The following is a 16,256-nucleotide window of genomic DNA, read 5'->3' as shown; positions in this document are numbered from 1 at the left end:
TGAACCACATATATTATCCAGGACTTGTCCAAATTATGTTTTCGAAACTAACGTCTACCCAATATAATATGTATTATGAAGTACATTATTATATATATAGGTTAACAACATACTGTAAAAAATATCTTTTATTTTGAATTGAATTTAATATATTTTGGTTAAAGGTAATTTTGAAAATTATTTTGGGCTAACTTGATATATATATATATATATATTTAAATTACATAAAACTTTTTTTAACTGCTAATTTTAATAGATGATTTTTTGTTTTTTGAAATATGATAATATCAATAGGTAAGATTATAATATGTCCATGACTATAAAAACCTACATAACGTTACCCCACTAAATACCACAAATATAAGGTGGAAATCTAATAACACTAAAAAAAATATAACAGAAAAAAATATGATCTGAAAACATTGAAAATTTTACAATCATAAATTATACCATTTAATACAATGTAAAAAAAAGAATAGTAGATGTCATAGTAATCCTAAAATAAGTGTTATATTATTGATATTTTAAATAATTAATATTTGCATACTAAAATATTATTTTCTTCGATTATTAAAGGATAACTTTTAATTGACCTTAACTTATTAAATATAAATAGCTTATTTAAGCTAAAAAAATAATTAAATATAAAAGCCATCAAGTAAAGGCAACCACTTAGCCATATAATATGTGTCGAGTTTACTTCTTCATTGATAAGAACACTGCAGTGAATAATAGTAAATATAGTAAATTTGAATTGAATGATAAAACTATCATCGCATACAGAAATAATTCTAAGCAGAGGAGTCTAACTCTTTGGTAACCTAGCGTTTCAGACTATTATTTTAATTGAAATTTTAATAAATTATAATATTTTCGTTAAGATTATTTTAAAAAGTACTAACACATTTATACTTTAAGCCAATTGAATTAAAGACTTGATTAAATTCGTTATCGTAGAATAAATCTACTATAAAAATTGTCTTCAAACATAAAAAAAATATAAATCACACATCATTGTAAAATCAATACATATTTCACACTGCTCAAAACGTAAAAGAAAAAAATTAAAGTTATCCCATTTCACGATAATACGAGGTCAACGACTCACAGATGATGACAATTATTTTTGAACATCCGATTCATCTTCTGATTCTTGCTGATTATTGTACATCTTATTTTACCAAAAACAGAAGATGTTTGACCAATAATATGTAATCATATTCTGTGTATAAAAGCATTAACTGACTTGTGTAAAACTTGCTTATTGGCATATATATATATATCTAATGTTTTAAGTATAATATTTATTTAAAAAACATACATTTTTTAATATTTCAATGTACAATCATTTAGATATAGTAACTATACTTTACTGATAATAATATAAAAATATCGAATTTTGTATGAATCTCATTTTTTCGTCTTTTTACCGACAATAATTTCTTTACTGATAGTTAAGTTATTGTACATTTGAAAAAATAAGTTAACATCCATTATTGACAAGCGCATTATCTTTATGATACTAGTAGGTATGAAAAGTATGTTCTGGATCACCTCCCCCTTGAATTTACATGTTAGTTCATACGACTTTTGTGTAGGAAACACGCAGTACACAGCACCTCCTAAGCACCATATAATATAACTCGATGCATTCATATTTTGTGTATTTGTGAAAATATTTTGCATGCATTTACTTATATAGTTGTTTTACTTTTATTCATATTTACTCTGTATTACATTGTTACAGGACGAGAGTGCCGATTAATATTTAATTTCAGTTCTGTGACTAACTGATTTGTGTAAATCTGGCTACGCACGGAGTGGTTTGTTAGCGGCAGTTTTATAAAAAAAAAAAAAATATTTAAAAACCGATTTTAAAACCACCAATATATGTAAGCAAGCCGCGGAAGCGGTTTCTAATCACCGCGGATCATAATCCGAAAACGCGCGTGGTCAAACCGTTCCGGGTGCAGCCAGCTTAAATTGGTCAATGAATTGTAATTACCAATAAAATGTTATTTTTACTGGTTTGTGGTCAGAACTGTGCCCTGCAAGTGTTTCTTGCTTGGTTCTAAACGGAAATGATTTTGTCACTACAACGTCTAAGATATCTGGTCGTTTTTTACTGTCCGTAGGAATATGTGTAGGACCTGTTGGTGCAAGTATTGTGTAACGGTTTTTGGCAATCCAAGTATTAAGTTTGCGTCCACTTTGGTTGTCGACACGACAGCCCCAAATACCGTGTTTAGAGTTCAGGTCTCCGGCAATGATTACCGATTCGTTTCGACCCATTAATTTAACGAAGTCTTCGATATTAATTTTTTTTGGTTTTTGATAAGCGCTTACCATCAACGTTGGTTTATTATTAATGTTTATCAAAACCGCTACGGCATCCAGACACTCTAAACAAAGATCGTCTAAAGGTATTTGTGTCTGCGAAATAATATTCTCGCGAACCAGTAAGGCTACGCCACCCACACCACGACGTCTTTTTACTCCATTTACGGAAAATTCTGTGAATCGATCTACGCGATATATTTTGTAATCGGGTATATCAATATTGTGGGTATTCGTTAAATGAGTTTCAGTTATGCACGCAACATCTATGTTGTGCTGTGTTAGGATTTCTTTTAATTCAACCGTTTTATTTCGTATTCCATTAGCGTTCCAATTTAACACATTTATTGCGTTATGGTCGTTCATCTTAGTATTTATGACGCCCTCTTATAAGATCTGAAGTACCGAGTATCAATTTAGACAAGAGCAGGCCACTTGATCTATACTCTTATATACTATATTACTACATACTATTATACCATCATTGAAATTAGTCAGTTTCTCATCAAATCCTACGTATTCATTCACAAGTCAAAGTCTCCAACAGACCTAAGCATCTCATCAACCAATTTAAGCTGGCTGCACACGGAACGGTTTGACCACGCGCGTTTTCGGATTATGATCCGCGGTGATTAGAAACCGCTTCCGCGGCTTGCTTACATACATTGGTGGTTTTAAAATCGGTTTTTAAATATTTTTTTTTTTTTTTACAAAACTGCCGCTAACAAACCACTCCGTGCGTAGCCAGATTTACACAAATCAGTTAGTCACAGAACAGAAATTAAATATTAATCGACACTCTCGTCGTGTAACAATGTAATACAGAGTAAATATGAACAAAAGTAAAACAATTATATAAGTAAATGCATGCAAAATATTTTCACAAATACACAAAATATGAATGCATCGAGTTATATTATATGGTGCTTAGGAGGTGCTGTGTACTGCGTGTTTCCTACACAAAAGTCGTATGAACTAACATGTAAATTCAAGGGGGAGGTGATCCAGAACATACTTTTCATACCTACTAGTATCATAAAGATAATGCGCTTGTCAATAATGGATGTTAACTTATTTTTTCAAATGTACAATAACTTAACTATCAGTAAAGAAATTATTGTCGGTAAAAAGACGAAAAAATGAGATTCATACAAAATTCGATATTTTTATATTGTTATCAGTAAAGTATAGTTACTATATCTAAATGATTGTATATTGAAATATTAAAAAATGTATGTTTTTTATATAAATATTAAACTTAAAGCAATATATATATATCAATAAAATATTGAAAAAAAATTAATATTTTGCAACGGAATCAGACATTGTAAAAATAATATTTTCAATATATAATTATCATCTTAAAGTGAGTCGTAGCTATGTAAAATATAACAACTTAAAAACCACCTATGTGTGTAAGCAAGCCGCGAAAGCGGTTTCTAAACACCGCGGATCATAATCCGAAAACGCGCGTGGTCAAACCGTTCCGGGTGCAGCCAGCTTAAATTGGTCAATGAATTGTAATTACCAATAAAATGTTATTTTTACTGGTTTGTGGTCAGAACTGTGCCCTGCAAGTGTTTCTTGCTTGGTTCTAAACGGAAATGATTTTGTCACTACAACGTCTAAGATATCTGGTCGTTTTTTACTGTCCGTAGGAATATGTGTAGGACCTGTTGGTGCAAGTATTGTGTAACGGTTTTTGGCAATCCAAGTATTAAGTTTGCGTCCACTTTGGTTGTCGACACGACAGCCCCAAATACCGTGTTTAGAGTTCAGGTCTCCGGCAATGATTACCGATTCGTTTCGACCCATTAATTTAACGAAGTCTTCGATATTAATTTTTAATTTTTTTTTTTAGTAATTAAACCTTCATTTTTATTCGGCTATCTTGTCATTTGTTCTCTACCGTAGATGTCGATCTACCTGTTATTACGGCACGCTTGTCGTATGCGCTCTACTATTCAATTTATCTTTACTATCTTTACTTAATGCTAATAAAGATTAGCACCCTCTTTTACTGCATGATATAATTTTTGATTGTGTATTTAGTTATTTGGCTGACAGTTCTTGGGTTTACAAGGTTTTTATTTTCAATTTTCAATATGCTTGCAAAAGAATTTTATGCCATAATTCAAAACGATTAATCGGCTAGTAATTATTGAATTTCTAAAAAACTTTTAATAAATGTTGAAAATGTATTGTGCGATAAATGTAGTGGTGAAATGAAGTATTTTATAAAAAAAGAACGCGGAAAACAAAGGAAATTGTTGAGGTGTAATATGAAAGGGTGTCAAACCACTAAATGTATAAGGTAAGGTACTATATAATATTAATTACCTATATATTTAGAAAGAACAATCGTTTTTGGACATACTTGGATAAAAATGGGCGTAATAATAGTGGATTCATCATTGGAGCACAACTAGAATTAGTTTATTATTGCCGTCAATATTTAAAGCAGTCCACAATTATAACTTTAACTGCTAAATCAGCTCATACAGTGTGTGACTGAATGCGCTTGTGTCATGATGAACCCGTGTGAATATTTGAAAACCGCAATAAATTAAGAGGACCCTGAATAGTTATCGAAGTAGACGAATGTTTGTTACGAGATCAAGAAATAATAATAAAGGAGGACTTCGACTTGGAGATTTACCATACTAAAATCTTAACGTCGATGATGACTCGGAAAATATTGATCCTCTAAAAAATGGAGCAAGAAATGGAAGACGGCTTGATAGACCATGGGTATTCGGTTTATGTGATAATAACAAAGGAAGATATTTTGTAATCCAAAAAAGAGACAAGGTTACATTACACAATATTATACAAAGAGAGGTCATTGCTAGGTCTACAATACATTCTGATGGCTGGTCAGGTTATAATGGACTTTCGGATATCGGGTACAGTCACAATGTTGTAAATCATACCGAAAATTTTGTAGATCCAATATCAAAAGCACATACCCAAAGAATAAAAAGTTTATGGCGCCCATTGAGGCTAAAAGTTGTAAAATATATGTGTGGTACAACTCCAGAATTACTTCCAAGGTATAATATAATTATATATAATAATATAATAAATTATATAAATAAATTTAATAATTAATAACTATTATAGGTATCTTATTGAAACGTGGTGGAGAAGTTTAAACAAGATTGACACATTTGACGCGTTTCTGAGAAACATGGCACAAGTTTTTTAACTACCTACCTATATTATTATATTTATTTTTAAATTTATAATTGTATGCAACATTTGATATGGTACAACACTTGACTCATTGGTTGATTATTTATTAAATTGTACGTATGTTATTATTATTTTTTTTTTTACTTCTTTTATTGACTATTTGGTTTACGTGTATATTATGATTTTTTACTTTATGATTTAATTTATATAATAATTTTATTTTGCAATCTATAAATTGTAATCGTAATCCGTGCCGGTTAGAAATCTAAAAATACGGTTTCCAAATATTCCCATAGTTAGACTTATCTGTATATAAAATTAATGCTTGTACCTATGTATGGTGTAATAAAAATAATAATTACTTATATTACTTACAATTAGAGCGGTAAAAACGGTAGAGCGCATACTGCAGTCGTATGTCCCCGATAGAGCGCATACGACAAGATAGCCTTTCATTCTCTATTTATTTATATTATTTGATGACCAATAGATATTAACTTTTTTTAAATATTTTATACAAACTTAATATACAGAGCATAGACATATAAAGATATATGTCTATAATACAGAGTAATATTATAATATTTATAACGAATAAATAATTAGAAAATTCCAAGAAAAATGTTTGCAGGGAAATTTTTATTAAAAAGGGAAATTTAAGGCTTATGGTTGGGAATTCTGAATGCTTATCATCTACCATCACTGGTTGTAGTATCAACTATCAATTATAACCACGATTATTAAGAACTTATAATCGTGATTATAATAAACAGTACTATCTAGTGTACATTGCTTAACGCATGTATTGTGTTGTTCTATTATTGTTAACCGTTTATTTTATGACTACAATTCTGAACTGTAACTTAGAAGGCTATTTTTTATAAATTGAAAAATGGATGACGAATGTGAATCGTACAAACTATGGCGTATTCGTAAAACTGTTATGCAGGTAAGATAAATATCATAACACAAATATCTAAATTCTACACTGAGTATACATTTAGAATAGCTTCACAGTCCTGATTGTTTGAGTGGACATATTAAAAGGTTACTAACGACCAAAATGGACAGACACCAACTACTCAATTTTTTAATAATGAAAAAAATGGTTTCACTTAATTGAATAAGTAGTAAATGAACAAATTATATCATATTAGGTACATAACCAAGATTTTAATAAATTAATTGATTTAATTCTTTCACTTGATTTGTAGCTAAATTTCTGATAGAATTTCTAGATAAAATATTTTATGTAAAATTGTTTAATATAATAACAAATAAATAAATAAATCAGGTACCTTTCAGTTATCATACTCCAGTGACTGAAGTTATGATCTTTTACCATAATACTCGAGGTTTTTTAAATAATAATTTTATTTAGTTTTACAATTAGTTATACCTTTTCTATCTTATAAAATAATTTTTCAAAACATAAATTAACTATTACTATTCAGATATTACAATACTACTTTATTAAATAAAATTTGAATGCAAGTAAAAAAATAAAAATATGAAATATGATCCACAAAATTGATATCAATGAAAGTACAATAACAAATACAATATTCCCTTATGTTCAATGAAATACAATAATCAAAAAATACTGATAATTATTTAATAATTTTGTTTTATTATAGCTTTGCCATGACAGAGGTTATTTAGTCACGCAGGATGAATTGGATCAAACGTTAGAACAGTTTAAAGAACAATTTGGAGATAAACCTAGGTTTGTTCAAATTTGAATATTTTATAAAAATAATTCAATCTTATATACGATTATGTTTTTAAGTGTATTTATATATAATATACTAATATCATATTTATTTCTAGATTTTTAACCATTTTAATTCATATTTTTACAGTGAAAAAAGACCTGGACGTAGTGATTTAATAGTCCTTGTGGCTCATAATGATGATCCTACAGGTATACAAAGTATTAAATATTATACATCGAATATTTTAATAATTCATTATCAATTTTAGATCAAATGTTTGTTTTCTTTCCTGAAGAACCAAAAATTGGTATAAAAACTATAAAAACTTACTGTCAGAGGATGCAAGAAGAAACCATTACTCGTGCTATTATTGTTGTTCAACAAGGAATGACTCCAAGTGCAAAACAAGTATATTTGATTCTTAATAATCTTAATTTTATAAAAAGCTATTAATTTAGTCCCTGAAACCATTTTTTGTAATAAAATAATTTTGAAAATAAATACAGAGAAAACTGTGTATTGTGGACCCTGAATAAAACGGAAAACTATCTAATACGGTATTTTTCTATAGTCCCGGTATACTCCTATAGTTTATTATAGACGTTGAACCTCAATAAAATGGAACCTTCCTAATGCGAAAACGGAATGATTTTGTAGGTCCCACGCAAGTAAAAACCTTGCATAAACTGAAAATATAACACACGTCATGTTATGTTGATATAAGTATGTAGGTATAGGTACATCATATAACGATAATTAAGATAAAACTGCTCTACATATTATATCAGTTAGGTAATTTGTATTGTTAGTTATCATATCTGCGCTTCAAACTTATCTCATAACTTAAGCTGTGAAACAGTCATGCACCAACAGTTACACTGAACAGTTTCCTTGTACTTGAAAAGTGACATTCATTTAAAAATGTATAAAAATGCCAAATTATATGTGTTAAATGAAAAGTATCAACTTATCAATATGAAAAATTGATACAAAATTATAATCCAGAATATTTGAATATTTTATATTTTTATATTTTTAATATTATATTTTTTATATTCCCATGCTATTCTGCAATAGACAGTTTTCACTGTAGTACTTATGATTTAGTTAATTTTTTTTTTCAGAAAAAATAAATGGTACTTTGTTATATTTAACATGACAAATGTGCATTAAGCAACAAAAATTATAATTTCTATTTTTTACTTTTTTTAGTCTTTAGTTGATATGGCTCCTAAATACATATTAGAACAGTTTTTGGAATCTGAACTTCTAATTAACATAACTGAACATGAACTAGTACCTGAACACATTGTTTTGACGCCAGATGAGAAACAAGAACTTTTGTGCAGATAGTATCCTTTTTTGGATTACCTATAATAGTTTGTTTTATAGTACACTGGGTATACTAAAATATATTATAGAATTAAGCATATATGATGGAATTTTTATACAAATAAAAAATTTGAGAGTAGAAATGCTAGGTAAAAGGTAAAATGTATTGTTATATTTTATATTTATATCAAGACTACCCAGAGAAAAATTTGAGGTGGGAGAGCTGGACCTCCTAAGTACAGCCTTTATTTGTATTATTGGCATAACCACAAACTACTACATAGGACTGGACACTGTATAAAATGAGATGGCTACAGAGTTGTTTGGTGTTCGTAAATTTGCTGCGTAACTGCACTCTGGTGTCATTTTTCTATTCTGTGCTGTTAGTAAATTCTTCGTACGTGATAAACATAAGTCATAGTGATAGCTGATACAATTTTGAACTTACTGAACATTGAACGATTGAACAAATTAAGTGCTTTGTCAAACTTTTTACTTTTTAGATTTTATTATTTGGTATTCACTACCTAATAATTACATTACTATATTTCAAATTTAGAAATTTTTTTTTACATGAATTTTTACTTGCTTTTGATTTGATATACAATAATACTGTCTCATTCTCATAGTGACATAATAAGTTATTACGTATAATTAAATTTCATTTTTGTGATTAGCATAAGGAAATACAATTAAATGTTGGTTGTTTTCCATGAAAAAATCAACAGTTTCTTGAAATACGCTATAGCTATCACACAATTTTTTAAATACTTCCTCTAAACCAATTATAATATCTAATATTATCCTATTGGGAAATATTAATCCTCCTCATGATTTTATATTAGTTAGTGATGGCTCAGGTATTTTGATACCTATATTGACTGTCCTCTTAAAAAAATGATACAAATGAAAAACTTTTAATTGTTTTTAATAGTTATTATTTGTACCTTCTTTAAATGCTGATAAACAAATATCACAAATCTTATTATTTGTCAAAGTAAATAACCACATATATAATATGTAATTAAGTCTCTGATTTCTGATTTTATATAAGTTTATTTATAAATATATATTTACATAAAAGTTAAATATAATATGTAGTAAATCTAGTACATCACTAGATAGCATTACAGTCGCAAACGTACGGAGTTGTACAGCTTTGTGACTGGTGTCCCACCCTCTCCCTGTCTGGAATGTCCAGTCCTATGTTATGTAGTAGTTCGTGGACATAACCATGAATATTTTGGCCCTAATACCATTATTCGACTTAGTCATTGTGTCTATTGCTCTTTTGATAATTAAAAATTTATTTTTTATGTGAAAAATAGAGACATAAATCCTATACCATCTGTTCCTAAACTGTGCACTAGAGGCATTATTGCACCAAGATTTATTTTCTTATTAAATGCCACCTTAGCTTGACATATTTGCTTTATAATTTCCTTTTTACATCTCCCATCTGAGCTTATAATGCTACCCAAATATAGGAAATCTTCTTATTCTATAGTTTCATCAAATTTTAATTTTATGAATATAATATTGTATTAATATAATTAAAATACTTAATTTATCGTGCAATAATTTTATCCTGTATTTGTTATAGCCTTATAAGTTATAGTTTTACATTACTACATCAGTTTATAGTGGTTATAAATAAGCATGCTTGTTATCAAGATATATTACTTTACTATGTCATGTTTCAAATAATATTGTACTGGTATTGTTATATACCATGTTTACTAGTTAAGTCTAATAATATTTTATTTATAGTGAGAAGTTTTTTAGTATTTGTTTTTAAAAAACTATAATAGTATATAAATTTTACATATATTATGTTATTTTCTTTAACTAAAAATAAATCAGCAAATTAAAAGAAAACCAGCTTATGAGAATTCAAGTTGGTGATCCAGTTTCACGTTACTTTGGCTTAAAAAGAGGACAAGTAAGATCGAATATAATTTATAAATAAATACTTATAATATGTATGATATAATTTATAATAACAAACAGTGTCATTCACTGATTTATCAATGATGTTTTAAAATGTGTAGATGGGATGGCCTACTTATGGGGTGTAGATAGGGTACTAGGACCAGGCTATGGATCAAAGTTTTACATATAAAGATAAATAAATAAAATATTTGAATGATTAATAATGACTAATGAGTAAAGTAATAAAAAGTTAATAAATAGCCCCAATTGCTCCTATTAAACTGAAATTCAAAAAAATTGGAAGAAATAGTATTTAAATATTTCAGCGCTACTTATAATAGATAATTTAACAATGCCTACTGGCTTCTTTAAGTTTTAACTCTGATAATCAATTCAACATGTTCACTACAAATGGCATTAATTAACATCATTCACATTTGATGAATGACACTAATTGACGCCATCTACCTATCCTATTAAATGTATTATGATTAAACTATTGATTTTTTATTAGCATTTCTCACAATTATTATTTTATATGTAATTATAAGTTGTTCATTAATATTTTAATTTTCCAAGTTTTAAAATCTTATTTTTTTACCCCAATTTTTTTAGTATTACAACAAATGTAATCAAATTTGATATACAGCTAGCGTTTTAAGATATAATTTTTAACAATTTGGTCTGTTTAAACAAAATATATTGGAAACATTTAAGATATATCATTGAAACATTATGTAATGTGTTGAAAATAAATCTTGTATGGATTTTAATTTACAAAGAGTTTGGCGTTTATTTTGTAATAAACAAAATAATGCAATTATAATAATATACTAACAAATATCTGATATATATATTATGTCCATATTACCTATCACTAAAAACCCTTATACTTACAAATAACAATCATTTTATCAACATATATAGCAAAATGTAATTATTGTGTAGCATAATAACAATTATATCTAATATGATCCATATTCCACACACTACATAGAAAATTAACATTTAGCAGAACTAACCCTGCGTTATTAACTTAAGTATAAAATTAATTGACCTGTCATCTAATTTAAAGTTAAGAACATTATCTGCATTCTTGTGTTAAATTTTTGCAAGAATTCAATTTTTATGCTAGTTATGACTAATGAGTATGTATAACATAATATAAAAATGATCGTCATACTTCAAAATTGAAATATCACAGAAAAGCTAGCATAAGAATACAGATAATGTTCTTAAATTTAAGTTTTATAATAGGTCAATTAACTATAATACTAAACCTAACAACACAAGATTATTTCTGCTGAACCCAAATTATCCGTGTTGTGCTTGAGTCAAGGAGGGAAGACTAATAGAACACTGACATTTTCTTAAATAATATTATTTGTTATAATTCAAAAATAAAAATGTATTTACACAGTGTGAATAAAAAATGGTAGGGTTATAATTATTTTGTGGCAATTTAAATACTGCCATTGAATACAATCTTATTTAATTCTATTATAAATCATTTAAGCGAATACATATTTTGTTCACAGGTGGTAAAAATTGTACGAAATTCTGAGACTGCTGGACGTTACATTTCATACAGATTAGTATGCTGAATCTGAATATTAAAAGCTATTGTAATTTGTTCACTTGAAAAAAATATTATACTATAATTATAAAATATAAGACATCTTTATTAGGTACATTATGTGTTATTTATTATTGGTACTTGGTATAACTTCCCACAAAGATGCCATTGTATAACCTTCTGGCAATGTTTCAATTGCTAAACCTATTGCAGAATCATACTGTGGTAGTCCATCTTCTTTACCCGTCTTACTTACACTGTATGCAGCTAAAGTATTTGAAACACCTATTGTATTCTCATCTTCAAATTCATCATAGTTTGAGAGGGTTGGTGGTGTTAGAACGGGTTCATTATTTTCTATCTAAAACATATATAGTATAATTTAATAAATATATAATAGCAATGTTAATATCAAAAATAAAACCTGATCTGTAGTAACGAAATGTACTCCAAATTCTGGCGCTTGAGCATGAATACGAAACAATGATGATAGTTCTTTAGTAACTGATCGTAATCGGTCCTTGGGATCTATTCGAAATCCAAGTGTAAAACCTCCACTGTAACCATTTGTTTCTATCACTAACACTTCGCCAAACTTGGATTCCCTAATTTTTATCTAGAGCAGAAAAATTAATATTACATTAGATTACAATTTTGTTTTAATTAATTTGTATCATACAGAATTTATATGAATGTATGGAAGCGATATATTGAATGTCTCATTACTTTCTGCATACCACACTAATCGAATATTTGTTATTATGAACGTTCCCAAATTTCCCTGATAAATAATTAATGTTATATACAAATTATTAGTCAAACAATAATAACCATAGTCCATAAGTATCAATTTAAAAATAAATGTTTCTAGTTTCTATTGATATTAGCTAATTACTTGTTCGCTAGATAAATTCCATACACCATTAATGGTTGAATACATTTTTTCGAACATCAATAGCCTTAAACGTCCATTCTTCAATATTGCTCCCCTAAGTTTTAATTCTCGATAAAGTCTACTGGAGTTATAAGCTCTGAAACCAAATTGAATGTACAACTGGTATGAATAGTGTAAATTGTATAAAAAATATTTTTGTGTTTGTATACTTGAAAACTCCAATAAATGATGTGAAATGCCTTGTATTCCCAGGTATCAGATTTGTGAAAACAAATTCATATCTCAATCCATTGTATTTGGCTTGAATATAAATTGCTTCTGTTATTCCTTTTAATCTCTAAGATATTAATATTTTCAATTTTTGTTTTTTGTTTTTAAGCAATTTACTTTCAATCTTCCATGCACATGATACATAATATATTAATATATAAAGTATTTTATCACTTACCGAGTTAACAATCCTTGTAGAAACATCCTGTATACAATTGTAACCAATAGCTATGTGCATTATGCGTATAAAATAATGTTAATATAATGATTTACATAATATTTATAAGTGTAATCAAATCAATTTTATACAATTATGAATAAGTACTACTATGTACTTTTTCTCACATAAGCTTATTCTTGCTAAAGTCATTGAATGCCAGATTGTTCTCAAATTTGTAATAACAAGTACACCTTTATCACCACTATTTCCTTTTGTATCTTCAATAAATTCTAAACGATCTATTATTTTTTCTCCGTTTCTCATCTTCAACGCTTTGCTAGAATAAAACATTTTTTTTTTAGTCAAATGTCTATGTATAATAATAAGTTCTGATGCTTATAATTGTATAAAGTTATAATATACAATTAATAGGCAATAGGTGCTGATAATAAGTAGGTATTTATTGTTTTTTTGAGATTAATTATCCCAAGAACTTAGAAACATTTAATTCCATTTACAAATAAGTAATATTGAACCTAAAATAATTAAATACCTATATAATGAATAAATTTAGAAAAAATAACTTCAATTTGTTTAATTATATAAGTTAGTTTAATAAATAATAATTACCTACCTAATACTTAAATCAAATTGGATTTCTTGATCTTCCCATGTCTCAAATAAATCCATGGTGTTAGAAACGAGTTGTGTGTGTGGCCAAATTAATAACATTTAATTATTTTGATCGATTATCTTAAACGTAAACAATTATTGTTTATGACGAAAGTTTTTAGTATTCAATCTAACACTGCACCATAATAAAACCGAACTTTGCACTGAATAGTGACCATAGAGTAATATTATATAATATAAAATTATATTATATTACTCTATGATGGTGACAACTAACCGTATGTTTACAACTGCTCAAAGATTAATAGAATATTTTGCAATCGTAATAATATATGTAAAATAATTGTATTATTATTGTATAAGCCATAAAGTGTTGTCGCGTAGGTCTCTACATGTTGCCACGCAACGACAACGATTCTCAAACAATCAAGAATTGATTCAAAAATGATATTCATAATAATATTATGAGATATAACGCGCGAACGTATATAATATAAATACAAACAATATGTTGCCATATTTGTAATTTGTAAAAAACATCGTGGACTATCGACTATTTATAAATGATTGTCGAATATTCGATCTAATAAATTAAACATAATTTACCGTAAAATGAGGTGAATTGCAACAATTATTTAATTTTATCCAACTTTGAACTTAATTTAAAAATCAGACATTTATACTATACTATTAAAGAAAACACTTTTATAGAATTCTTGTTAGGTACCTTGTTAATCATAGGTAATATAACTTATTAACTTTTTTTATTATATTTTTTTATATGCCCTTGTTGCAATTAACCTTTGATTGAGGTGAATTGAAACATTAGTTTAAAAATCATAGTTTTATTCATTTAAAACAAATCATTGGTGAATGGAAACACTAAATATATTTTTTTTAAATAGTCAATTTTTCGAATTCATTGGTATAATTTTTAATTTTTCTTATTATTATTTTAGATAACATATCATAAGTATCTCAAGTATTATAAACATAAAAATATCATAAACAAAATTTCAGTCTGAATTATAACAGATGTACTTCATAATCCCCGTATTATACGGTACCTAATATCGATTTTTGACGATACATAACGACGTACGACCGCTAACACGTAGGTACGCAGATGTTTTGTGAGTTCCGTATTCTGCAAATACCTGCCCATCAAAATATTTTAGTTTTTTTTATGGTTTTTAGCAGAGCTATGAATTTACATTTAACATTTAAAAAGTGTTTAATATGCACTAAAAACAGACAAAATATGCATTGAAAAATTCAAAAAATACAAAAATATGCAATTAAAGTTCAAAAAAATGATCTATGAAAACGTCATAATTAGAAAAAAACTGTTAAAATAAATAAATAATAATATAAAATGGTTTACAAAAATAATTCTCTAGTGATTTTTGTCAAGATTGATTTTTCTATTTTATTATAATTTTAAAAATATCAATCATAAAAGCTTGAAACATTTCATTATCATTTAAATTATTATTTTTTTTTTATATAAAAATATTTAGGCTTAGTCTAATAGCTTGAAATTTAATACAGGGTTCTTGATAAATTATGCTTAGGTAGCAAAATAAAAGTATCAAAAATACATTTATACAATTTTTTTAAATGTGAAGTTAATAGTTTGTCACAATATGTTTAAATTTACAAAATACTTTGTAGTTAAGTTTAAGAGTTTATAAAATTTTTAATTTTTATAGCTAAAGATTGAAAAATGAATACAAGGTTTCTCATCATAAAAAGTTCGTACTGTAAAAGTCAAAAACCTCACATTTTTACATCTAAACATTTTAAGTTCAAACTTGGAAGAAATTAGTTATTTAAAATGAAAATACTGGCTTTAGTTATATTGTTGTGATTTAAAAAATAGTAGGTATTCGTGGCGCCGTGAGTACTTAGAACTTTCAACGTACCTATATTATATTTACACATTACACACACTGACTTTTTCAAATGCAATGTTTTTGTCAAAAAATAATACAATCCATCGTACGAATAAACCTATCACTAATAATAAAATTAATTACTCTAAAATAGCAATACAAATATCAAATAATTTATAGGCTGACAAGTCTTCGCTCAAAAGTACAGTCGACACCTATTTTTATAATATTTGTATTATAACGGCTTGAGAACAATAAATGTTTGATACTTTAACAGGACTTCTACAATTACACATATAATAAAATAATACATTTA

The 16,256-nt window shown here is 27.2% G+C and overlaps 3 protein-coding genes across 4 annotated transcripts; 2 read left to right on the top strand and 1 right to left on the bottom strand.

The window, feature by feature from the left end:
• The first annotated feature begins 4,562 nt into the window (after window positions 1-4,562).
• Window positions 4,563-5,545, top strand: LOC113552508. The gene is made up of 3 exons (XM_026955377.1): window positions 4,563-4,651; window positions 5,061-5,390; window positions 5,461-5,545. Exons 1-3 carry the CDS (start codon window positions 4,563-4,565, stop codon window positions 5,543-5,545), a joined length of 504 nt encoding a protein of 167 aa, XP_026811178.1.
• Window positions 5,546-6,296: 751 nt separating this feature from the next.
• Window positions 6,297-12,202, top strand: LOC113553613 (DNA-directed RNA polymerases I, II, and III subunit RPABC1). Its single transcript, XM_026957019.1, has 7 exons — window positions 6,297-6,481; window positions 7,170-7,258; window positions 7,395-7,456; window positions 7,516-7,655; window positions 8,460-8,599; window positions 10,443-10,521; window positions 12,050-12,202. Exons 1-7 carry the CDS (start codon window positions 6,425-6,427, stop codon window positions 12,113-12,115), a joined length of 633 nt encoding a protein of 210 aa, XP_026812820.1. The 5' UTR covers window positions 6,297-6,424; the 3' UTR covers window positions 12,116-12,202.
• LOC113553612 (Bardet-Biedl syndrome 5 protein homolog) lies at window positions 12,182-14,763 on the bottom strand. Of its 2 annotated transcripts, none has more exons than XM_026957018.1 (8): window positions 14,652-14,763; window positions 13,598-13,749; window positions 13,431-13,480; window positions 13,192-13,319; window positions 12,983-13,118; window positions 12,767-12,868; window positions 12,512-12,703; window positions 12,182-12,448 (listed from the first exon to the last, which is right to left on the bottom strand). In XM_026957018.1, exons 2-8 carry the CDS (start codon window positions 13,734-13,736, stop codon window positions 12,212-12,214), a joined length of 984 nt encoding a protein of 327 aa, XP_026812819.1. In that variant the 5' UTR covers window positions 13,737-13,749; window positions 14,652-14,763; the 3' UTR covers window positions 12,182-12,211. The 2 variants fall into 2 exon arrangements, with proteins under 2 accessions (XP_026812819.1, XP_026812818.1); XM_026957017.1 differs by lacking the exon at window positions 14,652-14,763 and adding an exon at window positions 14,047-14,375.
• Between the last annotated feature and the right edge of the window lie 1,493 nt (window positions 14,764-16,256).

This window comes from Rhopalosiphum maidis, chromosome 2, assembly GCF_003676215.2.
Source record: "Rhopalosiphum maidis isolate BTI-1 chromosome 2, ASM367621v3, whole genome shotgun sequence".
NCBI classification, from domain to species: domain Eukaryota; kingdom Metazoa; phylum Arthropoda; class Insecta; order Hemiptera; family Aphididae; genus Rhopalosiphum; species Rhopalosiphum maidis.
The sequence above is the reverse complement of the archived record's forward strand: the minus strand, read 5'-3'. Positions and strand labels throughout refer to the sequence as shown.

Coding starts and splice junctions, on each gene's coding strand:
- LOC113553613 (XM_026957019.1), top strand. CDS start 6,425: ATGGATGACGAATGTGAATCGTACAAACTATGGCGTATTCGTAAAACT. Junction 7,457..7,515: donor TCATAATGATGATCCTACAG/GTATACAAAGTA, acceptor TATCAATTTTAG/ATCAAATGTTTGTTTTCTTT. Junction 10,522..12,049: donor TTGGCTTAAAAAGAGGACAA/GTAAGATCGAAT, acceptor TTTTGTTCACAG/GTGGTAAAAATTGTACGAAA.
- LOC113553612 (XM_026957017.1), bottom strand. CDS start 14,144: ATGTTATTAATTTGGCCACACACACAACTCGTTTCTAACACCATGGAT. Junction 12,704..12,766: donor CATACATTCATATAAATTCT/GTATGATACAAA, acceptor TTTCTGCTCTAG/ATAAAAATTAGGGAATCCAA. Junction 12,449..12,511: donor ATTTCGTTACTACAGATCAG/GTTTTATTTTTG, acceptor TATATGTTTTAG/ATAGAAAATAATGAACCCGT.
- LOC113552508 (XM_026955377.1), top strand. CDS start 4,563: ATGAAGTATTTTATAAAAAAAGAACGCGGAAAACAAAGGAAATTGTTG. Junction 4,652..5,060: donor CAAACCACTAAATGTATAAG/GTAAGGTACTAT, acceptor AAATGGAGCAAG/AAATGGAAGACGGCTTGATA. Junction 5,391..5,460: donor ACTCCAGAATTACTTCCAAG/GTATAATATAAT, acceptor TAACTATTATAG/GTATCTTATTGAAACGTGGT.